The 24964-nt window shown below is 37.6% G+C and overlaps 1 protein-coding gene across 1 annotated transcript; it reads left to right on the forward strand.

The window, feature by feature from the left end:
* The first annotated feature begins 1998 nt into the window (after positions 1–1998).
* LOC135643804 (monoterpene synthase 8, chloroplastic-like) lies at positions 1999–4589 on the forward strand. The gene is made up of 7 exons (XM_065161166.1): positions 1999–2233; positions 2307–2577; positions 2819–3194; positions 3291–3509; positions 3599–3737; positions 3823–4068; positions 4167–4589. Exons 1-7 carry the CDS (start codon positions 2033–2035, stop codon positions 4458–4460), a joined length of 1746 nt encoding a protein of 581 aa, XP_065017238.1. The 5' UTR covers positions 1999–2032; the 3' UTR covers positions 4461–4589.
* The last annotated feature ends 20375 nt before the right edge of the window (positions 4590–24964 follow it).

The following is a 24964-nucleotide window of genomic DNA, read 5'->3' on the forward strand; positions in this document are numbered from 1 at the left end:
ACTGACAAGAGAGTCCTGACATTGCCCCGTGGACCAAGCCGTGCTGACTCATCAACCATGATGATAGAACCCTTGCAGATTCTAAACTTGGGGTTGATCTCTTTAGGGGATCGGCCTCCTTGGAACTCTCTAAGGGTTCCTCCCTCCAAGTTGCTGTTCAAAGGCTGCAGAAAAGATTCATCTATTGCTTATCAAAAGAGGAGAATAATATTTCTCCATTACTCTTTGGTTATTAATTTGTTCACCATTTTTTCTCATTTGGTGAATAATATAAATGATATTATAGAAGTACTTTGAAATGGACTTAGAGGTGCATTGTTGTAGTTTGTCAAAGTCAGCTCTTAAAGTTTAAAGTTTGTAGGCGGATCTTGTTCACCTTGTTTTTTTGTAAAGTGTTCCATGCCTCCTTAGGTATCTTTGACGAAGCAATAATCTCAAACTTCATTTTGCTAAGGACTTAGTATATTGTGAATAAGGCATTCTTCTCTTTTCTTTGATATTTGAGTTGTTTTATTGCTTCTTTATCCATTTGGGTTTTTTCCTCCGCACTAAGTTTAATAAAACCATCTCGTACAAGCTTCCACACATCAAGAGTGCCTAGAAGTGCCTTAATTTGTATGCACCATAAATTAAAGTTTTCCTTCATCAATAAGGAAATTTATGTTGAAAATGCACTCTAGGAAGTCATGAGTTAACTTGGCTCTCCGATATCAATTGAAGAAAGAAGTGGAGAGATTAAAACAAGTTAATTTGGACGAGGAAAGAAGGGTTTCTTGATGTATTTACTAAAACTTATACAACTCAATTGTTTTCACAACACATATACTCCAAGGGATACAAATCATGACTTTATATAATCCAAGAAAAACTCTTTAACACAAATTAATTTCGAAATCCAAATTAAATTCTTTTTATCGTTTTAATACCATTTTCTAATTTAATTTATACACGTATCATATCATAAACGTGGTGCGGAAGTGAACCAGTTGAACATGCTGACAGCAAATATACATTTGCATGGAACACGAGGATGTGCAACTTAATAGAAAGAATAGAAGATAAGAACAATTATTGAAGAAGCTTTATTAAAGAAGTAAAGTAGCTTAGCTTGAATGCATTAACATGTCCCTCTCCTATTTATACAGATTAGGAGGGAGAAATTTCCTTAATAGAATAGAGGATTTTCCTCAACAGAATAGATAAGATTTTCTCCTTATCTTCTATCGTGCCCCCGCAAGATAGTACTCCTGACAAGGATACCAATCTTGGATCGATGGTTTATAAGCGAGAGGCTTCATGAGTAGGGAAAGAGCATCTTGCTGCTATTGTTATTGTTGCTATGGATTCGACGACGATGATTGCGGCTGCTATGGCAGCGGCTACGATTGCGACGACGACAGTTGCGATTGCGACGGTTTTGGTGCGACAACGGCATAGGAGAAATCTACATCAATGTTGCAGTGATGCTACTACAGCATAGGAAGAAGCTGCAATAGAGGAGGAAGCTACAGCAAAGATGCAGTAGAGGAGGAAGCTACATCAGAAGAGGTAGGAGCTAGCTACAGCGAGGAAGAAAGGTAGGGCAATGCTGGTGAGCGCAGCACTAGAGACGCCGCAGTGGAAGGAAACAGACGTTGGCGCAGAGTGGTAGTGGAGAAGACAGTTATCGTTCGTCGAGGAGGAAAGATTTGTTGCACCGACGGCCTGATGACGGAAAAGCAATGGTAGAAAGCCTTTTCTTTTGTCGTCGGAGGTGGAGAAGCAACAAAGATGAGTCGACAGCGAAAAGAAAGCTTACTCTAAGCAAGCGGCTCTGATATCATAATAGAAATAATAGAAGATAAGAACAATTATTGAAGAAGTTTTATTGAAGAAGTAAATTAGCTTAGCTTGAATGCACTAACATGTCCCTAACAAAATAGATAAGATTTCCTCCTTATCTTTTATCACACGACTTGTGTGGATATAAATGAAGCCGTTACAAAGTCCATAAGATTCTCCGTCTTCTGCTCATTGTTGTCCACCGAGCCAAATGGCTTTCTGCGCTTCTGCTCCGTCCTTCTGCAGTCTCATCGGTGCCCATCGGTGGACGTCGCCGTCCAAGGCTTCACCACGTCCATGCTTCCGACCACATATCCGGTGTGCTGCGCAGACTCCTCCTCGGCGATCTGCTAATTACCAGCCAAGCTCGTGGAGTGACGAATACATCCAATCGCTAAGAAATGACACCAAGGTCGGTATACATGCAATCTGTAAGCTTGAGTTTTATCTATAGTTCGCACTGGTTACTCACTAGCTTTCATTAGGTGGAGGAGGATAACGCAAGAAGGATGGAAAAACTGACGGAGGACGTGAAACAACTGATCTACATGAAGAAGGGAATGGAGGAGCAGCTTCAACTGATCGATCACCTGCAGCAGCTTGGGGTGGCGTATCACTTTAAGGAGGATATTAAGGATGCTTTAGGGACTATATACGGTTCCGTGGAAAAGGTGAACATGTTGCTGAAGGATAATCTTCATGCCACGGCTCTTATGTTCAGGCTTCTCAGAGAACATGGATTTGATGTTTCTGAAGGTGATTAAGCTGTATATCCTGCTTTACTCCTTTCTTGGCGACTGATACAGCATTGTCGCTGATGTACCTCATATATTGCTAGAACAATTACTTCCATAAAACTGAGACAACTAGAAATATGTCCAATTAGTCATAAATTATGCCACGTTAATAGCCTAACATACTAATGGAATTTTGTGTTTATTCTGTTCTATCATGGTGTCACAATCTAACTTGCACAAATTATGTGGATGGACTGAAGGTGTATTCTACCGATTTATGGATGAGAAGGGAAACTTGAAAGCCAGCCTTCGCCTCCAGACTGAAGGATTGGTGAGCTTGTACGAGGCTTCCCATCTTGCAAAGGAAGGAGAGCACGTGCTGGAAGAAGCTACGAACTTCACAACTAAACAGCTCAAGAGCCTCATGGAGGGATCACTTGAGCCTCATCTCAGGGAGCACGTAGCCCAAGCCTTGGAGCTTCCATTGAACTGGAGGATGCCGAGGTTACAGACCAGGTGGTTCATAGAAGCATCCCAAAGGGAAGCGAAGATGAACCCTGTCCTACTTGAATTGGCTAAGTTGGACTTCAACAGGGTTCAGATCATATATCAGAGGGAACTCAGAGAAGTGTCGAGGTATTTTGAGCTTGCTTTACTTGAATCATGTCCTGTACATTCTGCCGTCGTTTATGAACCAGCAAACTTCAGCACAAACTTATGGCTATCGATCAGATGGTGGAGCAATCTTGGCCTCGCGAAAAGGCTTCCATTTTCCAGGGACAGGTTGATGGAGAACTATTTCTGGACGGTTGGCTGGGCTTTTGAGCCACAGTTTGCAAGATTCAGGGAGGCGCAGACAAAAGTTAACTGCCTGATAACAACAATAGATGATGTGTATGATGTTTACGGCACCATCGATGAGCTCGAGCTTTTCACGGATGCCGTCGATAGGTAAACAACTCCTCCACGTCATGCATGTAGGAGGTGTTATTTCAACAATCTTTGATCCCTGATAACATCTACTCTGATGGATGTTGCAGATGGGATGTTAATACAATGGACAAATTGCCAGAGTATATGAAGATATGTTTTCTAGCCCTCTTCAACACTACAAATGACACCGCGTACAATGTTATGAAAGAGAAGGGTCTGGATATAATTCCACACCTAAAAAAAGCAGTAACATATCGATCCCATCCCCCCTCTTTTGTGTATCGTCAATCATGCAGTTCCACTTTATAAACAGTGCTATCCTTGGATTCAGTGGGCAGATCTATGCAAGGCATACAAGGTGGAAGCAAGGTGGTACCACCAAGGCTACACACCCAATCTTGAAGAGTACTTGGAGAACGCACTTGTATCGATATCGGGTCTCCTGATATTGACTGTTGCTTGTTGCACCAGTGACGATGTAACTCGAGAGGCCTTAGACGGTTTCCAAAGCCGTCCTGAGATTGCAAGATGGTCATCCATGATCCTTCGACTTTGTGATGATTTGGGTACTTCCACGGTATGAGAATTGCTCCATACTTGGTCATTCGTTCATGGAATGAACGTAATAAATAGTTCACACAGTTTCTCCTCTCTGTATCGATTGTTTTTGTGCAGGACGAGCTTGAAAGAGGCGATATATCCAAATCTATCCAGTGCTACATGCATGAGACCGGTGTATCGGAGAACATAGCTCGTGGGCATATCAGGGGATTAATCAAGGGGAATTGGAGAGCAATAAATGGAGATCGAAGTTTCACTTCGCCTTTTGAGGAAAATCTGAAAATGATGGCCATCAATATTCCTCGAATGGCCCAATGCATATACCAATATGGAGATGGATATGGCAAACCCGATGGAGTGATCGAGGATCGCATAAGGTCTTTGTTGATTGAACCTATACTTATGTAATAATATAATCAAGGATAATATCGTGAAGCTATAAGTCTCGTCATGATTTGTCCAAGTCTTTGATCAAGTTTCTTTAAGTGTGATCACTCTTTTTATTCTGCAAAAGTTATTGATGGTATAATTTTCGTTTGTTGGTTGTGATAATTGATCTGTATCATCGTTTTGAAAGTAGAAAACTTTCTTTATTAAACATTAAAGGAAAAAAAGCCTATAGTATATTTTACTTTATGCTACTCATTGAGATTAAATTTTTAATTTCTCTCAACTTTATTGTTGATGGGCACCTGAAATGGCTGATTTAATGGATCAACTATCTAAGATCTTGTAGCATGGTTTAGTTAAGAATAAAACAATATATTACTAGGTGATTTTTTTGAAAATATTTTAAAGTTTTATAATTTCTCGTTGAGCGCCACTAAGCACATGAAAAGATGATTTTGTACTCATAATTTTGAAAAATTCTTACCCTAGCCCTAGCTACACTTCTGCCCTGCTAACCTTGGCCAAGCCTTGGCCTAGCTAATGGCCACCCTCTGCCTTGCATGTTGCTGGCTGCTCGTCGGCCCTTCCCCACCCTATTACCCTCATTGTTATCATTGGTCACGAGGGCAAGCCACCCCCCCTCCTAACTTGCTCGTGGTCAACGACTAGAAGGGGATGCGAGGAGATTGCATCAGTGAAGAAAGGGCATAACAAGATTGTGCAGTCCCTGTCGGACCCCCAACCCTCACCGTCATTGTTGATTATAGAGGTGTTGTGTAGCGTCTTCTACACCTTTTCTTGTGCGAGAGTGGCAAGGGTCGCTCCATTGCTGGTCCAGTGGAGTGTGACGATGGTCAATACACCTTTGTCACTAGGTAGGTTCGACGGAGGGGGACAACCGACGAGATAATGGTACGGTTAAGAGTTGGAAGGAGGGCGATGGTCGATGGGAGTAGGATGATTATTTGAAAAAATGAGCATTCTACAAAAAATTTTCAAACTTAGGGTGCTATTTAAAAAATTCTGTAACTTAGAAGTTTTTTTTTTCGAGAATTTACCCTATATTATTTCCAAAACTACTGACATATGCTAATTTAGAAACAATAAATAAGCAAGAACATGAATGTTTATCATTTTGTCGAACATAAACTTCTGCATTTAAATGACATAATTAAAACTTGTTTATTAGAATGTGATGGTTCGATCTCTGCATGTAACAATAATCGTGGCATAGGTTACATTCTTAAACACCGTGATAGATCTACGCTTGCAGGATGTTCAATTTCTCGTGCATCCACTTCATTACAAATTGAATGTTGTGCCTTAAAGGACTACTCATAGTCCTGTAGAAAGGAATGTAACGTCTAATCGTCTGCTTAAATTGTCAATAAGTCATATCATTAATCACCAAACATGAACTATTTCTATAGTCCCGTCATACTACTCACTGTGACATCAATCATCTCGTCGGTTCTTTGTCCTCCATTCGATGGTGCTCTATTCTTCAGAGACTTAATCAAAGAATAATTTTTTAGTTAATTTTACTCGATCAAGGCTCATTTATCAATCTAGGAGATCTGATTTTCTAGATGATTTTTATAGAAACTCTAATTTTCTTGTTCTTGCTATAATAATAGAATAAAATGATTTTATTTTTTAAAAAACTTGTACTTTTAATAATATTGGAAGTAAATAAATTTTTTATAGAAGAAACAAAAGAATGCAAGTTTTGCGGTCTTCGATACGGACAACTTCGACTTTGCACGCCTGAAGGAAAGAGAAAGAAAAAAAACACTCCACGAGTGGAATGACCTTTACCCATTATCAAATAATAAAAACCGTCTCCTTTCTCTCCTCAGTCTGGAGACCAGAGGAAGTGCCCTTTGGTATCCTTCCTCTACTCGACAACATCTCTCTTGCAGGTAACTTATACTCCTTATGAAACAAATCCATCTGTGCCTTGTCCATGACCATGTACTAATTTTTTTCATATCTGAAATGCAGCTTGAAGATATTCTAACTTTGGCTGTCATATCAAATTCTTCAGTGAAGTGGTGACTTTTACCTATCATAGGAATCAAGACAGGGTTTAAGACAGTGATTAGAGAGTGTAATAATATATTATATAAGTTTTTCAATAATTGGTCATAAAACTAACTATTATTTAGCTATTAAAATGATAAATTTATCTTTTTATATATTTTTAATTATTAAATAATCAAGATATCTCTAAAAACAATCAATATATGACTGCCAGGAAGAGAACAGTGTTCATTTATCCTGCTAACGCTCAAACGGTTGATCATTGGACCATTGTAGCTTAAACTATGGAATCGATGGTTTAGATTGGAATTAGACCTATCGATTTTAGTGTTCTAAAACTAAAAACTAAAATCAAGTCAGATAAAACCACTTTGAGTTTAATTTAGAGTCGATGACTCGTCAGATCAATTTGGTTCTGATTTCAACCCAATTCAATTTCGATTTGATTTCACTTTGAATCTAACCCAAATCACTTATCTATAAAAATTTTAGAATGCTCAAGCACGCAATATTATCTTATCGTAACGAATATTTTTGTCTTCTACTCTTCAATATGGCACGAATATATAAAGTGAAATACAATAACACAAGCTTCAGATGTCGGTGATCAAACAAGTGGAAGTTTTTTTATCCTTTAAGAACGTGGAATTAATTATATATTGGTGATCATATAAGTGGACTCCATTGATCCTTAACCTAATAATTCTTTTAACATCATGTACAGTGTCACGTTGATTGGTCTTTGCTTTCTCGAGGGTAATTTTATATACATACTCTCAGTTTAAAATCTTTATCGATGTCCATAAGTTATTGGTGAAATATAAAATGACTTATGGTATTTGTAGATTCACTCATCTCCGTCACTTTGTTTCCATTCCTTCGAAGATAAATGACTTGAGGGGGTCCGGCTGACAGGTGCTGCACTTACTTACTCTCTTAAAGTACAGCCCACTATACCGACAAATTCTTTAGTCACAATTCTCAATTTGGTCAATTTGGATAAATCCAATGGATGCCAGATGGTAGTACTGTCATGTCGTGTATATATCTATATATATACTGCCAGACGCAATGTCCACGTGACAAAAGCTTTCAACATGCACGATATAAACGTTCTCCCGTCAAATTGGACCCCAAACAATTTAAAATAATTTTAGCTGTAACATATAAAATTCAATGTTTATAACTGAACCAAATTGTTGTCACTTATCAATCCGAACGTGAGAGTTGCAGCCGAATTCTAATCACTTCCGAACGCACTAATAATGATTACAAATTCCTTTTTATTCAACTTCGGTTCATGCCTCTGAAGATTATTTGGAACTCTAACTCAAAATCAAGACTAAATGACTGAACTAAACGTCCAGGCATGGGCTTGTCCCGATGATGTCGAAGTTGATTAAATCAACTCCTCTAGTTAATTACTTCTTTAAGTGACATCATTGCCGTCATTGCAAATGGCCGGTGACAACGTTGAGAAAAGCGGAGAAGAGGAAAGAAGATAAAAAGTAGGTGAAGAAGCATTCACGCGGCATGCCTGCCGACTCATCGAGCAGAATATATATATATATATATATATATATATATATATATATATATATATATATATATATATATATATATATATATATATATATATATATATATATATATATATATATATTCTTTTCTGTTTTGTTACTTTTTCTTCGTTTACTAAGTTTCTACATTTGTTTGGAACACGTTGATGTGGAGGCGGCGTAGATATGGCTGGCCGCACAACAGTCTGCTTGTGAATCCATCCGTCACAAACACGGCCATCCCAACAAACCCATCAGATTCTCCATCTTCTACTGAGTGTTGTCTGTTGGGCTAACAGCCCATGTTCAATTCAACGTGGATTTTATCAGTCTACAACCCATATTCTTTCTTAATCTAATCTTAATTTTATTAGGGGAGTATGATGATTATGAAAATAAGTATAAATAAGGCAATAAAGAGGTAGTTTTGGCGAATGTTTATCTTTAATCTTAATGGTAGAATGTTTATCTTTAATCTTAATAGACTTATACAAATCTTTGTAGTAGAGCAAATCATCTATCATACACCTCCAAGTAGAATAATTTGAAGATTTTAATTTAATCATATCATTTGACTCTTCCATTTCAATCACACAAGATAAAAAAACTAGCACCAGACAACTTATTGCTCTAATACCACTTGTTGGGAAAAATTATTATAGCGGAATAATTCTTTTCTCTCTTTATATATCAAAATTGGTTTTTTATCAAAATACCAACTTATTATCAAAAACAAATATTAACTAGAGTAGTATAAATAGTAGAATAATAAATGAGTCACAAAGTAAGACATTAAAATTTTTACAAGGAAAACCCAATGTAGAAAACTAGAGGATCACAATAATATCAAAGAACATAAATCTTAGCTCAACATTAATATATCATCATGGATTTCATAAAAAAAAAATTAGATCTTAGGTATAGTAAGAAAGCACTTAGAGAGGATAAACTATGAATCGGTACCGTTAAGATTGTAGAGTTTTTTACAAAGATTCTTTACATAAAATTTGAACCAAAACCAACGAAGTTTAATTGCTGGATCAACTAGTAAAAGTCCTAAAAATCTTAACTTTTTTTCTCACGTCGCGACTGTTCGTGTACGCACCTATTCGCTGCCCTAACTATACACGTTTCTACCATTTTTTTTTAATAAATCAGATTTGGGCTTAGTCATCCCGTCCAAGTTGTGCTAGACCCAACAGAAACAAAATCCACAAAGACGCTGCTAAATGCGCTCAGAGTGGACGAACTACTTGATCACGTATCATTATGATTATGTGATGACTGCAAAATCTAGTCATCTATAGCACAAGATCATGACGAGGAGGCGTAACTCTCTCTCTCTCCAACTATTTCTTATATCTCCGTGCGTGTAATTATAGCATCATGACATCTTTATCGTGGAAAGATAAGAATGAGGGCGCCTGACCCATCACCAACCTGTACGGCTGCTATCGACGCATGACCTACCTACGTACCTACTGATACTACTGATAGTAGATAAGATATTAGACTTTCTGAAACTATAGGAGGAAATCTTATCTGCTATTACCTACACATTTATTTAGCGAACCAGATGATGCTGACGGTACTGCTAGCCAGGAAGCCCCAGCTCACTTAATTCATAGTGTTTTTGAGGTAGAAGACAAGTTGGCCAACAGTTGGATCCGAATTGCGTTTGATGCAACAACCATGTTGTAGTGGACCATGATGCTTGATGGTGGAGGTTGGCCTGAACCCGACGTTGTAACCCAGTCTCAGTCTTTGCTGCCAATGGGATATATGTATTATGTTCACATGACATGACACTGATTACATACCTTCGGGTTTAATGCACCTTATCACCGGATTAGGTTTAATGTCACCTGGCATCACTCACATAGAGATCAATGGACCACGCCGCTTGATTCTTAGTACAAAGGTCCATCGAGTGAACCTCCTGGTTTAGGTCAGCAAAGAGTTCACACAGTTTCTCCTCTCTCTGCATCAGTTGTTTTTGTACAGGACGAGCTTGAAAGAGGCGATGTGCCCAAATCTATCCAGGGCTGCATGCATGAGAGCAGTTTACCGGAGTATGCAGCTCGTGAGCAATAAATGGAGATCAAAGTTTCACTTCTCGTTTTGAGGAAAACCTGAAAAATGATGTTCATCAATATACCTTGAATGGCCCAATGCATGTACCAATACAGAGATGGACATGGGAAACCCGATCAAGTGATTGAGGATCGCATCAGGTCTTTGTTGATTGAACCTATATTTCTGTAACAATGTAATTAAGGATAATATCGTGAGTCTTTGATTAAGTTTCTTTAGGTGTGATCACCCTTTTTATTCTGTAAAATGTATTGATGGTGTAATTCTAGTTTGTTGGTTGTGATAATTGATCTGTATTATCGCTTTAAAAGTAGAAAATATTTCTTTATGAAACATTAAAGGAAAAAAAGCCTATAGTATATTTTATTTTATGCTACTCATTGAGATTGGATTTTTAATTTTTCTCAATTTTATTATTGACGGGCATCTTAAAAAGGCTGATTTAATGGATCAACTATGTACTATCATATGGCATAGCCTAATTAAAAGTATTTAAGTTTTATAATTTGGTATGTAAGTTTCATAATTTAGTGAATTCTTAGAAAAAGTATGTAAGTTTCATAATTTGGTGAATTCTCATCATTTTAAAAATTTCTATCATAGCCCTAGCCCTTGACTCTCATCGTCATTGGCAGGGGTGGCAAGGGTCACTCTATCGTTGGTCCAACAAGATATGGTGGCAGCCACTACACCTCCGTCATTGGGTGGGTCCGAGGGGGACGACGATGCAACTAGAGACTGGGCAGAGGATGATGATTGACTTAGATAGCATAGTCATTTTAAAAAAAGGGTACCGTAGGGGAAAATTTCAAACTTGGGGTGTTATTTTGAAAATTCTAAAACTTATGATGTTTTTTTTCAAAAATTCACCCTATATTATTTTAAAAACTATGGTTATCTAACATATACTAATTTAGAAACAATAAATAAACACAGAACATGAACACTTATGGTTTTGTTGAGCATAAACTTCTGTATTTTAATGACATATTTAAAATATGATTGTTCGATCTCTACATATAACAATAATCATAACATATGTTACATTCTTAAATAATTACAAAGTAGTGTCCCCTTGCGGCTAATCTGTCTCTAGAAAATAATTATCTAGATCACCCCCCTCATGATCCACTCAATATCTCCCTCAAGAAGTAGAGAGACCGAGAGAATCAATCGATCAATCAATCAAACTCTCGCTCAATCAGCCAAACTCTCTCCCAATAAGCCTAGCTCTTTGAGATAGACTAGAGGCTAGAGGATATCAAAAAGGAGATAAGGCAGAGAAAGCATTCTGAAGTTGATTCTTATTTTATGTCTCCCTTCATTAGCATTATAGAGGAACCAATCCCAATAGGTTTTAGAATGCCAACCCTTGAACTTTACAAGGGAATCTCTGATCCTATGGAGCCTATAGATGCTTTTACCTCTCACACCAAGTTGTGCCTCGAACACATTAGCTTGATTCCAATTGTGGGTTAGAGCCCAGGCCACCTGGTGAATCTTCGAAGGTGACTCGTCCCTTCTTTGGCTTCAAGTGACTACCTTGATCCATTGGGTCGATAGGAACCTATTAGCCATCTACTTCTTAGATTTAGGGGGTTTCGAAAGCCTCGACAAAGAAGAAGATATTTGTTGGAAGATCCATTTATGGATAGGAGACATGTTAGTACACACTACACACTCAACAAGAGAAGCGGGAGGGACAATTTCGGATATTGACCCCGATGGGAGGGGCTGATTCTAGCCTCTATGAGCTAGGCCTCACTCAACCCCTTCACCGAAGGAGGAAGTTTTGGAAATCGATGCCGAAGGTGATGACGGGATCGAAGAATCATCTGAGCAATAGTCAGATGAAGGGTTAATCCATATGAGGAAAACATTCAAAGTTGTTTTAGGCTTGAAAGTTCGAATGATTCAAGTACTTTAAAATACTAAAGGTTTGAGTGTTCGAAGGCCTAAAGGTTCCGAGAATGACAGAAGGCATAAAGAGTGCGAATGAGTTTGGGGGTTATTTATAGTACTTGGGTGACCTTTTGCCTAATTGTCTTGTTGTCGGATGCTTAGATTGACATGCTATGTGGCGACACACCAACGGCCAAGGCCAACCTCCTTAATCATTTCAATCTTTCTAATCTTCTAAAGCACACGTAACCGATATGTGAAAGCCTTTGCGAGCACCATATCACCCCTATCTTAGATGTGATAGTATAGAATCATCCACAATACTAATATTTAAATAATTTAGTTTGTTATATCCAATTGTAGAAGCAACATCATGTTCTTAGTCATTTTCACATGAGTGATTAAAGCCTTGTTAATATGTTATTTCAATATTATATCTTTTTTCAAGTAGCTGACCTAAGTTTAAAATATTATTTTTTATATCAAGAACATAACAAACATCTAAATGCATACTTGCTTTTCATTACTAAGCTCAAGAAAAATATTACCTTTGTCTCTTACCAATTTTTGTGATCAATTATCAAATATACCACGTTGTCCATTTGACATGAGAATAAATCGAGATAAAATACTAGTAACTCAAGTTTCGTTCACATCCAAGCTTACCTTTACATAAATTTCAGAGCGCACAAACGCACACTATTATCATAATTATTAATTTGAAAAAAATGAAGTACAATAACATAAGCTTCACATATTGGTGATCATACAAGTGGCCTCTATTTATCATTTTATGAATGCGAAATTAATAATAGATTGTAGTACAATAGCGTAAGCTTCATGTTGGTGATCATACAGGTGGACTTTCTTTATCTTTTATCCTTTAATATTGTCAGATGTGATCCTTCACCTAATGATTCTTGTAACATTTTCTGACGTCATGTATAGTGTGATGTTAGTTATAGGATGGAGAGATCCACTTATCTGTGTAACTAGTGTTTCAGTTCCTTCTGGATGGACTTGAGTAGTTAACGGACAGCACACACCAATAAGTTACTTGAGTAGTTAACGTACAGCAAATCGGAACGCTAAAGTGACTTCTTCCACTATGATGCCAGAGATATTTTTGGACACTTGGAATTAAATTTAGTTGGAACACGATGATGTGGAGCTTTTGTGGATATACATGAGGCTGGCTGTACGTACGTGGCCGATTAGCATTCTGCTTGTGAATCTCGTTTTAGGGAGGTCGAGAGGCACGAGAGCCTCGTTGCTGAATCCATCCTGTTTTCACCGCTTCTGGCACTATAAATCCCACGCCAACACCGCCATTACAAAGCCCATCAGGTTCTCCGATCTTCTACTGAGTGTTGTCCACCGAGCCAAATGGCTTTCTGTTATTTTGCTCCGTCCTTCTGCTGTAGCTTGATCGGTGCCTATCCGCGGACTGCCCCCTCGAAGTCTTCATCCCGTCGATGCCTCCTACTGCCAATCCGGTGTACTGTGCAGACTCCTCCGCCTCGGCGATCGGCTGATTACCAGCCGAGCTCGTGGAGTGACGAATGCATACAATCGCTAAGAACTGACACCAAGGTCGGCATGCATGCAATATGTAAGGTTGAGTTTTATCTATAGTTCAAATTGGTTACCGACTATCTTTCATTAGGTGGAGGAGGATAACGCAAGAAGGATGGGCAAACTGACAGAGGACGTGAAACAGCTGATCTACATGAAGAAGGGAATTGAGGAGCAGCTTCAACTGATCGATCACCTGCAGCAGCTTTGGGTGGCGTATCACTTTAAGGAGGATCCTAAGGATGCTTTATGGACTATATACGGTTCCATGGAAGAGATGAGCATGTTGCTGAAGGATAATCTTCATGCCACGGCTCTTATGTTCAGGCTTCTCAGAGAACATGGGTTTGCTGTTTCTGAAGGTGATTAAGCTATATATCCATCCTGCTTTACTCCTTTCGTGGCGACTGATGCAACATTGTCGCTGATGTACCTCATATATTGCTAGAACAATTACTTTCATAAAACTGAGACAACTAGAAATATGTCCAATTAGTCATTCAATTATGCCACGTTAATAGCTGAACATACTATTGGAATTTTGTCTTTATTCTGCTCTATCATGGTGTCACAATCTAACATGCACAAATTATGTGGATGTTCTGAAGGTGTCTTCAACCGATTTATAGTTGAGAAGGGCAACTTGAAAGCCAGCCTTCGCCACCAGACTGAAGGATTGGTGATCTTGTACGAGGCTTCCCATCTTGCAAAGGAAGGAGAGCACGTGCTGGGAGAAGCTATAAACTTTACAACTAAACAGCTCAAGAACCTCATGGAGGGATCACTTGAGCCTCATCTCAGGAAGCACGTAGCCCATGCCTTGGAGCTTCCATTGAACTGGAGGATGCCGAGGTTGCAGACCAGGTGGTTCACAGAAGCATGACAAAGGGAAGCGAAGATGAACCCTGTCCTGCTTGAATTGGCTAAGTTGGACTTCAACAGGGTTCGGAGCATACATCAGAGGGAACTCAGAGAAGTGTCGAGGTATTTTGAGCTTGCTTTACTTGAATCATGTCATGTACATTCTTCCCTCGTGCACGAATCAGCAAACTTCAGCACAAACTTCTGGCTGTCGATCAGATGGTGGAGCAATCTTGGCCTGGCGCAGAGGCTTCCATTTTCGAGGGACCGGTTGATGGAGAACTATTTCTGGACGGTTCGCTGGGCTTTTGAGCCACAGTTTGCAAGATGCAGGGAGGCGCAGACAAAGGCAAACTGCCTGATAACAACAACAGATGGTGTGTATGATGTTTACGGCACCATGGATGAGCTCGAGCTTTTCACGGATGCCGTCGATAGGTGATGAAGAACTCCACCTCATGAATGCAATAGATGCAATTTCAACGATCGTTGATTCCTGATAACATCTACTCTGATGGATGTTGCAGATGGGACGTTAATGCAACGGGCAAACTTCCAGAGTACATGAAGATATGTTTTCTAGCCCTCTTCAACACTACAAATGACACCGCATACAATGTTATGAAAGAGAAGGGTCTGGACATAATTCCACACCTAAAAAAAGCAGTAACATATCGATCCCATCCTCCCTCTTTTGTGTATCATCGATCATTCAGTTCCACTTTCTAAACAGTGCAACCCTTGGATTCAGTGGGCAGATGTATGCAAGGCACACATGGTGGAAGCAAGGTGGTACCACCAGGGCTACACACCCAATCTTGAAGAGTACTTGGAGAACGCACTAGTATCTGTATCGGGTCCCCTGATATTGACTCTTGCTAATTGCACCAGTGACGATGTAAGTCAAGAGACCTTGGAAGACTTCCACAGCTGTGCTGAGATTGCAAGACGGTCATCCATGATCCTTCGACTTTGTGATGATTTGGGTACTTCCAAGGTATTTGAAATGCACCATAATTATCATTCATTCATGGAATCATGGCGATAAAGAGTTCACACAGTTTCTCCTCTCTGCATCGGTTGATTTTGTACAGGACGAGCTTGAAAGAGGCGATGTGCCCAAATCTATCCAGTGTTTCATGCATGAGAGCGGTTTATCGGAGTACGCAGCTCGTGACCATATCAGGCGATTGATCAGGGAGAATTGGAGAGCAATAAACTGAGATCGAAGTTTCACTTCTCGTTTTGAGGAAAACATAAAAATGATGATCATTAATGTCCCTCGAATGGCCCAATGCATGTACCAATACGGAGATGGACATGGGAAACCCGATCAAGTGATTGAGGATCGCATTAGGTGTTTGATAATTGAACCTAAACTTTTGTAACAATAGAATTAAGGATAATATCGTGAAGCTATAAGTCTCCTCATGATTTGTCCAAGCCTTTGATTAAGATTCTTTAGGTGTGATCGCTCTTTCTATTCGGTAAAAGGTATTGTTGGTGTAATTCTAGTTGTTGGTTGTGATAATTGATCTGTATCAGCGTTTTGGAACTAGAAAAACTTTCTTTATGAAACATTAAAGACAAAAAAAACCTAAAGTATTATTTATTTTTTACTACTAATTGAGATTGAATTTTTAATTTCTCTCAAACATTATTATTGACGGTCATATGAAAAGACCGACTTAATGGATCAGCTGACTAGAATCACGTGCCATGGTCTAATTAAGAATAAAATATTATTGGGTAAATTCTTTGAAAAAGCTTTGTAAGTTACATAATTGCTCGTAGAACGGCTCTAACTGCCTAAAAAGATGATTTTGCCCTCGATATTTTGAAAATTTTCTGCCATAACGTAGCCGCCCCTCCGCCTGTGCTAGGCCTGGCCGCACCTCTGCCTCACCGGCGGCCCCACTCCGCCTCGTGCATGGTCGCCCCAATTGACTCCCAACCCTCACCGTCGTCGTTAGTCACGAGGGCGAGTCGCCCCTACTTCCATGCCCGTGGCTAACGGCGACGAGGGGGCACGAGGAGAACGCATCCGCAAGGAAGGGGCACAAGGAGGGGGTGTGAGACCACATCGGCGAGGAGGCTACATGGCCCCTGTCGGATCCCCCACCCTCACTGTTGTCGTTGGTCATGGAGGTGCCGCCTACTCCCATGCTTGCGCGAAGGCGGCGAGAGCCGCCTCTCGTTGCGGAGGTGCCGCGCAGCGTCGCTTGCGCCTCTGCTCACGCGAGGGCGACGAGGGCTGCTTTGTAGCTGGTCCTTCGGGGTGCGACGGGGGCCCACCTTTGGACTCGTTCAGTAAGCCAGAAACCCCCATATCAATTCTGCTAAGTTATTTAGTAATTCCTTTTGGATATCACCTCATTTAAGTCGATCTCAGTATATGTATTTTTTTATAGGTTGCCATTTCAAGTATTGTTTCTATTGGACTTCTTATGTTAGGATACGGATCAAATAATAAATATTTTTTTTTATGTGGTCTACTGTGGTCTACTGTTGCTCAATCTATTAGTTATAAATACCATTAACTTTATGTGTGTTATCAATATCTTTACGTGTGATTCGTTCAACATGAACTTTATACTTCTTTCCTAGAAGTAAAGGAAAGAAGTTGAATGTAATGTATTGAATATGTATTTTATTTTTTATTCATCATTCAGGTCAATGAGTTAAACCATATAGTTACGTGAGTGAAACAAAACAACTTAGAAGTTTATAGTAAGAAGATAAAATCTCATTTAATATGTACAAGAATAAAATTGTAGTAAACATAAGCAGTATAAACTATTTACCCAATATTAAGATTCTTTCATTAGTCACTGATCTATACTGTAAAAGATCAGTATAGAGTTTTTATTACTGTATTGTATTTATTACCATGTCATAGATCAATCAAAAATCAGTGGACGATTAGGAACACTAAAGTGCACGAAGGATTAGTAATAAAGATTATGTAAGGTATAAAGAAAAAGATATTTCTACATAAAACGAATCAAAATAGGGACTTTAAGTTGGTAGAAATGATCAAACAGTACTTTCCTATAATTCCGATCTAGAGTATGCTCCTATTCACTGATTAAAGAAATGACTATCCAAAACGAATTAATCCCTTATTCTTTTTTTTTTTTCAAAGTACCAACTTTTCAGATAAAAGAACAAGAACAAAAGAAATGAAATGTAATAATCGAATGAATAAAAAAAAGATATTTATTTATTTTTCCCATCCGGGTGGAATTCTTATCACAATTAATGGACTAATTCCTAATTCTTTAAATTCTTTAGATTTATTGATATAACGAGTATTTTATTGAAGGGCTGAGTTATTACCGAACAAAGAAAAATACATTTTTATTATCATAAGGGATGAGATTAATTCCGAAGCACTTTTTCTTATTCTAGCAAACGAAATTCTATTAATTTAATTTTGGACTATCTGATATATCTTTATTCTAGTTACCCCAAAAGAAAGGGGGTGATAATATCGAACCAATCCTTACATTTATTTGTGATCATAGAGGAGCCATATGAAGCTAAGGTCTCATGTACCGTTTTGGAATAGCGATGGAAACAATAATGTTATTATCAACTATAATTATCTAACAATTCAAGTATAGTTGATATAGTTGAAGCATAGTCCAAATATGGCTTTTGGCAGTGGAATCTATGGCGTCAGCCCATAGGATTTATAGTTTTCATAATTTCTTCTCTAGCTGAATGTAAGAGATTGCCCTTTGATTTACCAGTGGAGGAGGAATCAGTAGCAGGTTATCAAACCGAATATTTAGGTATCAGATTTGGTTTATTTTATCTTGCTTCTTACCTAAATCTATTAGCTTCTTCGTTATTACATTCTTTACTTAGGTGGGTGGAATTTATCTATTCCGTACATATCCATTCTTGAGCTTTTCGGAATAAAAAAAATAGCTGGAGTCTTTGGAATGACAATTGGTATCTTTATTACATTAGTTAAAGCTTATTTGTTGTTTCTGTTCATTTCTATCACAACAAGATGGACTTTACCTAGGATGAGAATGGACCAGCTATTAAATCTTGGATGGAAATTTCTTTTTCCTATTTCTTTGGGTAATCTATTATTGACAACTTCTTCCCAACTTGTTTCACTATAAATAATAGAATATGATAAAGATATTCTAGATTCATAACCTCTTTCAAACAAGAGAAAGAAACATCAATTTATTTAGGGATATCTACAATATGTTTCCCATGGTAACTGGGTTCATAAATTATGGTCAACAAATAATATGAGCTGTAATGTATATTGGTCAAAGTTTCATAATTATCTTATCCCACACAAACCATTTACCTGTAACTATTCAATATCCTTATCAGAAATCAATTACGTCAGAGCATTTTCGTGGTCGAATTCACTTTGAATTTGATAAATATATTGCTTGCGAAGTATGTGTTCGTGTATGCCCAATAGATCTACCTGTTGTTGATTGGAGTTTGGAAAGAGATGAAAAAGAAACAATTACTTAATTATAGTATTGATTTTGGGGTCTATATATTTTGTGGTAACTATGTCGAGGATTGTCCAACAAACTGTTTATCCATGACTAAAGAATATGAGCTTTCTACTTATGATCGTCACAAATTGAATTATAATCAAATTGCTTTGAGTCGGTTACCAATGTCGGTAATTGGAGATTACACAATTAAAACAGTTATGAATTCGACTCAAATCAAAATAGATAAAGATAAACCCTTTGATTCAAGAACGATTACCTAGTACTATTTTGGTTGGTCAAATTGCTTTGAGTCGGCTACCGTAATTGGATATTTTGTTTTGATATAAAAGATCAAAACTTTTTTTATTTTGGTTGGTCAGTAACTACAAATAATAATTAGTAACTATAGATTGGTGAGAATCACTCTTTGATTTAAACTGATAATATATTTCTCATGGGAATTTTGAAATATACAATTTCAACTACTTTTTTTATTCTTTTTCTTTTGGATAAAAAGTAAGTAGGATTGGCCCAATAAAATAATTATATCTATATATAAAATTAATATAATATTAAATTAATCCATATTAAGATTTAATTCAATTAGGAACATATCATATACAATAAAAAATGGGGTAACCCTTTTCCTTTCCTGGACCATTTAGTAACGTCATGATTTGACTTATATATATATATATACATAATGGATTTACTTGGACCAATACATGATATTCTTATAGCATTTCTGGGTCAGTTCTTATATTAAGGGGTCTGGGGGTAGTATTACTTACCAATCCTATTTATTCTGCTTTTTCATTGGGATTGGTTCTTGTTTATATATCCTTATTCTGCATTCCATCGAACTCTTTTTTTTTGTAGCTGCCGCACAGCTACTTATTTATGTGGGAGCTGTAAATGTCTTCATCATATTTGTCGTAATATTCATGAATGGTTCAGAATATTCCAATGATTCGTATTTTTTGACCATTAGGGATGGAGTCACTTGACTGGTTTGTACAAGTATTCTCTTTTGCATAGTTTGCTTATGCAATAAACATCTATTTATTTCTTCGTTGGACATCAACATTTAAGAAGGAAGTAATGATACCTAAGTTCGTCATCTTAAACTCTTTTATCATAAAATGCTGAATTCTTTGATCATAGTGGAATTATTATCTATAAATATTTGATAATCCATATATAGGCATATAAACAAAATATCTCCATTGTTATTAATTTTCTAGTATAGAGTAAATTCAAAAGGGCACTTCAAAAAAATTACTTTAGTTAAAGGATTTATTGATTCTTGAATTTTATGCATAATAGATCTAATATACAAATAGATAGAAAATAGATCTAATGCACAAATAGATCAAAAATATATCTAATACATAAAAAAGAAAATTATTAATGGTCTATGATAACTTAGATTTCAATGATAGCTCTGATATCAATCGTAAAAAATAAAATTATTATGTGAAATTTTAATACCAAGATTAAAATCAAATATTATAGATCTGATATAAAATGTGCACACCTTTTGAACATAATAATCAAAAGGATACCTCGGATATTGCTAAGCAATGTATGGTGATTTGTCATGCATCGTGAATCTATACATGAAAGAAGAAAGCTAGACTCACTTTCTCCTTTTTTTCTATTCTTTATATGACTGCTATGAGTGATGGATTAGGAACAAAGGGGTGATGAGAGAAGATATGTAATCTCTTAATAGTTGGTTCACGTAACTAAGAGGAGAGAAGAGAATATTTATAATTTCTCAATAATGTCACGTATCCATGTATATACATTGACTTACTAGGAGGTCCTATCCTTTTATAGATGAGAGCAAAAGGCCTAGAATAAGTAATTAGGAGAGTCCCTCCTACCAAGGTCATCTCCTAAGAAATTATACGATAATTAGACTTCTTTTCTATTGGTTGATAACCATAATCAAAATCTAATCAAATCTATAATATATCTTATATAATTAAATAAGACCACATAATCTAACATATCTGTCACTTGTTCATTTGTTCTTGTTAGGTTGGCAAGTCCTATAATCCCACATCGGGAAAATCAGATTTGTTGTCTCGTCTTGGAACTATAAATAAGGGCCTGAGCTTTGATATCAGATACACCACAAGAGGTACCACAAGAGGCACCACAAGAAAACCTACTTATGGTTTGGGTTTTTCTTATTTAGTAAGCTAAAGGTGTTTTATGACCTAGGAACATCTTCCTAAGGCATTTGTAAGTGTCCCTCTTTTATAGTAGTAATTTGCTCCTATTTCGTCCGTGGATGTAGGTCAATTGACCGAACCATGTATATCTAGTGTTCTAGTGTTCTTGTCGCTTTTATTCTTTCCGCTTTATTGTCTTTGTTGGGTTATCAAAACTACCTTGTGGTAAATATCCTTAGGTCAACTCTCACAAATTGGTATCAGAGCCTGGTTTCAGGATCTTTTGGCAACAATGACAATAACAAAGATCGTTGTCGAGAAATTCGATAGAAATGTCAACTTCGGCATGTGGCAACTCAAGATGGAGGTCATTCTGGTTCAAGACGAAGTTGATTTGGCACTTCAGGGTGCTGAGAACATTCCAGATGGTACGTCAAAGGAAGATCTTGCGGGTATGGATAAGAAGGCCCGATCCAGCATCATTCTACATCTCTCTGACGAGGTTTTACGGGAGGTAGCTACGGAGACTACGGCTAAGAGCATGTGGGACAAACTTAAAGCCTTGTACATGAAGAGGACAGTGGAGAATCGTCTCTACTTGAAGCAGAGTCTATATATGCTTCGGATGACTGAAGGTACATCTATACTCTCACATCTTGATAAGTTTGATTCTTTAGTTATGGATTTGGAGAATATAGATGCAAAAATTGATGATGAGGATAAGGCTTTGTTACTATTGTGTTCTCTTCCCCAATCTTTTAAGCATTTCCGTGATACTTTGATTTATGAAAAAGAAACAGTTTTGTATCAAGAAATTAAATCTACACTGAAATCTAAAGAGCAAATAGACAGGAATATCACTGGGGAAAGTAGAGGGAATCAGGCTAAGGGTCTGGTTGTCAGGGGGAGAATGGATAAAAGAGAATTTGATAGTAGTAGATCTAAATCTAGATCTAAATCCAGACATAGAAATTTGGAATGCAGATATTGTCATAAAATGGGGTATATTAAAGCTGATTGCTTTAAATTAAAAAATAAATTAAAGCAAAAAGGAAAACTTGTTGAGAAAACTACTGAGTCCGCTGAAGCTAGTGTAGAATCTGATGAGAATGCTGGAAATATTTTCTTTGCTACTGATGACAGGACGATGTCTAAAAATGAATGGATTTTAGATTCAGGTTGTTCTTATCACATGTGTCCCAATAGGGATTTATTTTCCACATATGAATCTTGTAATGGTGGAATTATTTTGATGGGCAATAATGCCGCATGTGATGTTGTTGGTAGAGGAACAATCCGAATTAAAATGTATGATGGTATTGTGAGGACGCTCACTAATGTTAGACATGTTCCTGATTTAAAAAAGAATCTCATCTCTTTAGGCACCCTAGAGGCCCTTGGGTGTAAATACACAGCTGAATGTGGAGTTATGAAAGTTTCTAGAAGTGCTTTTGTTGTTATGAAAGCTTGTAGGTCTGGTAGCTTATATATTCTGCAAGGAACTACTGTCATAGGTTCAGTTGCAGTCTCATCATCATCATTGTCTGATTTGGACATCACCAAATTATGGCATATGCATTTAGGTCATATGAGCGAAAAATATTTAAGCATATTGAGCAAAAGGGGTCTACTTTGCGGACAGAGTACTGGGCCACTGGATTTTTGTGAACACTGCATTTTTGGAAAGTAGAAAAGAGTCAGCTTCAATTCTCCGGCAGTTCACAAAATAAAAGGTACTCTTGACTATATTCATTCAGACCTTTGGGGTCCAGCTCATGTTCAGTCTAAGGGTGGTGCCCGGTATATGTTGACTTTCATTGATGATTATTCCAGGAAAGTTTAGGTTTATTTTTTAAAGCATAAAAATGATGTTTTTCTAACATTTAAACAATGGAAGGCTTTAATTAAAAAACAAACAGGTAAATGGATTAAGCGGCTTCGAATAGATAATGGCATGGAATTTTGTGAAGGTGACTTTGAAGAATTTTGCAAAAATGAAGGAATTGCTCGGCATCGCACTGTTAGGATGACGCCTCAGCAAAATGGTGTGGCCGAACGTATGAACAGAACACTCTTGGAGAGAGCAAGGTGTATGATCTCAAATGTAGGGTTGACAAAGGACTTTTGGGCAGAGGCGATTAATATGGCCTGTTACGTTGTCAACCGCGCTCCTTCTGCAGCACTTGATTTTAAAACTCCGGACGAAGTTTGGTCAGGTACTCCTGCTAATTACTCTGATTTTAAAATTTTTGGGTGTCCAGCATACATGCATGTAAATGAAGGAAAATTAGAGCCTCGAGCTAAAAAATGTATTTTCCTTGGGTATGCTTCTAGGGTGAAAGGATACATATTATGGTGTTCTGATCTTAAATCCCCAAAATTTGTAATCAGTAGAGATATTACTTTTGATGAATTATCTATGTTATCTTCCAAAGAGGAATCTACTAGTTGTACAAATGATAGTGCGCAGAAGCAGGTGGAGCTTGAGATTGGTAGTTCAGATTCTTTTCGGTCGAACTCTTCTACTCAAAGAATGCTAGTAGATGGTCCCGAGTCTACTAACGCAGTTGATCCAGAGGAAGAGCAATATTCCATAGCCAAAGATAGACCACGGAGAAATATTCGACCACCACAAATATATGCAAATTTGGTTGTATATGCTTTGTCTATTGCAGAAGAAACAAGTGAAGTTGGTGAGCCTACTACCTACTCAGATGTAGTTTCCTATGATAATTCCGCTAAGTGGTTGATTGCGATGAATAAAGAAATTGAGTCTCTCCATCAGAATAGAACTTGGGATCTTGTGAAGCCGCCTTCGGGTAAGAAAATTGTTGGATGCAAATGGGATACCATTGCTGAGGGAAAGGTCCTTGTTCAGAAAATTCATATGAAGGACAATCCAGCTGATATGTTTACGAAGCCTCTTCTGGTTTACAAGTTCAAGCAATGCTTGGACTTGGTTGATGTTCATTGTTGGTGATTGCCCGTTGGGGCTTTTATGAAGAAGGTGGAGCAAGTTTTGTTGGGACATGCCAAGGTAGAGATTTGTTAGTTTGGCAAGTCCCATAGTCCCACATTGGGAAAATCAGACTTGTTGTCTCGTCTTGGAACTATAAATAAGGGCCTAAGCTTTGATGTCAGATACACCACAAGAGGTACCACAAGAGGCACCACAAGAAAACCTATTTATGGTTTGGGTTTTTCTTGTTTAGTAAGCTGAAGGTGTTTTATAGCCTAGGAACATCTTCCTAAGGCATTTGTAAGTGTCCCTCTTTTATAGTAGTAATTTGCTCCTCTTTCGTCCGTGGATGTAGGTCAATTGACCGAACCACGTATATCTGGTGTTCTGGTGTTCTTGTCGCTTTTATTCTTTCCGCTTTATTGTCTTTATTGGGTTGCCAAAATTACCTTATGGTAAATATCCTGAGGTCAGCTCTAACAGTTCTTGTATAAAGTAGCTCCACATATTTGTTTTTGATATGCTCTCTTTTAAAATGAAATATCAAGTCGATGTATTTAGATCTCTCATGGGAGACTAGATTTGTTTGCTAGGGCAATAGTTGACTTATTATCAACATAAATCTTGGTTGCCTTCTTCTCCTGCATGAAGTTCTTGGATTAGTTTTATTAGCCAAACCGCATGATAAATATAGGAAGATGCTACTATATATTCTACTTCATAATTTGATAGAGCAATGGTAGATTATTTTTTAGAAGATTATGTGAATATAGCTCCACTAAGATCAAATATAAATCCAATTATACTTTTCTCATCGTCATAGCTTCCGGTCTGATCATTGTCATACTATCCAATGAGCTCCAAA

Source organism: Musa acuminata, chromosome BXJ1-4, assembly GCF_036884655.1.
Source record: "Musa acuminata AAA Group cultivar baxijiao chromosome BXJ1-4, Cavendish_Baxijiao_AAA, whole genome shotgun sequence".
In the NCBI taxonomy this organism is placed as follows: domain Eukaryota; kingdom Viridiplantae; phylum Streptophyta; class Magnoliopsida; order Zingiberales; family Musaceae; genus Musa; species Musa acuminata.

Coding starts and splice junctions, on each gene's coding strand:
- LOC135643804 (XM_065161166.1), top strand. CDS start 2,033: ATGGCTTTCTGCGCTTCTGCTCCGTCCTTCTGCAGTCTCATCGGTGCC. Junction 2,578..2,818: donor TGGATTTGATGTTTCTGAAG/GTGATTAAGCTG, acceptor GATGGACTGAAG/GTGTATTCTACCGATTTATG. Junction 3,195..3,290: donor GAACTCAGAGAAGTGTCGAG/GTATTTTGAGCT, acceptor GCTATCGATCAG/ATGGTGGAGCAATCTTGGCC.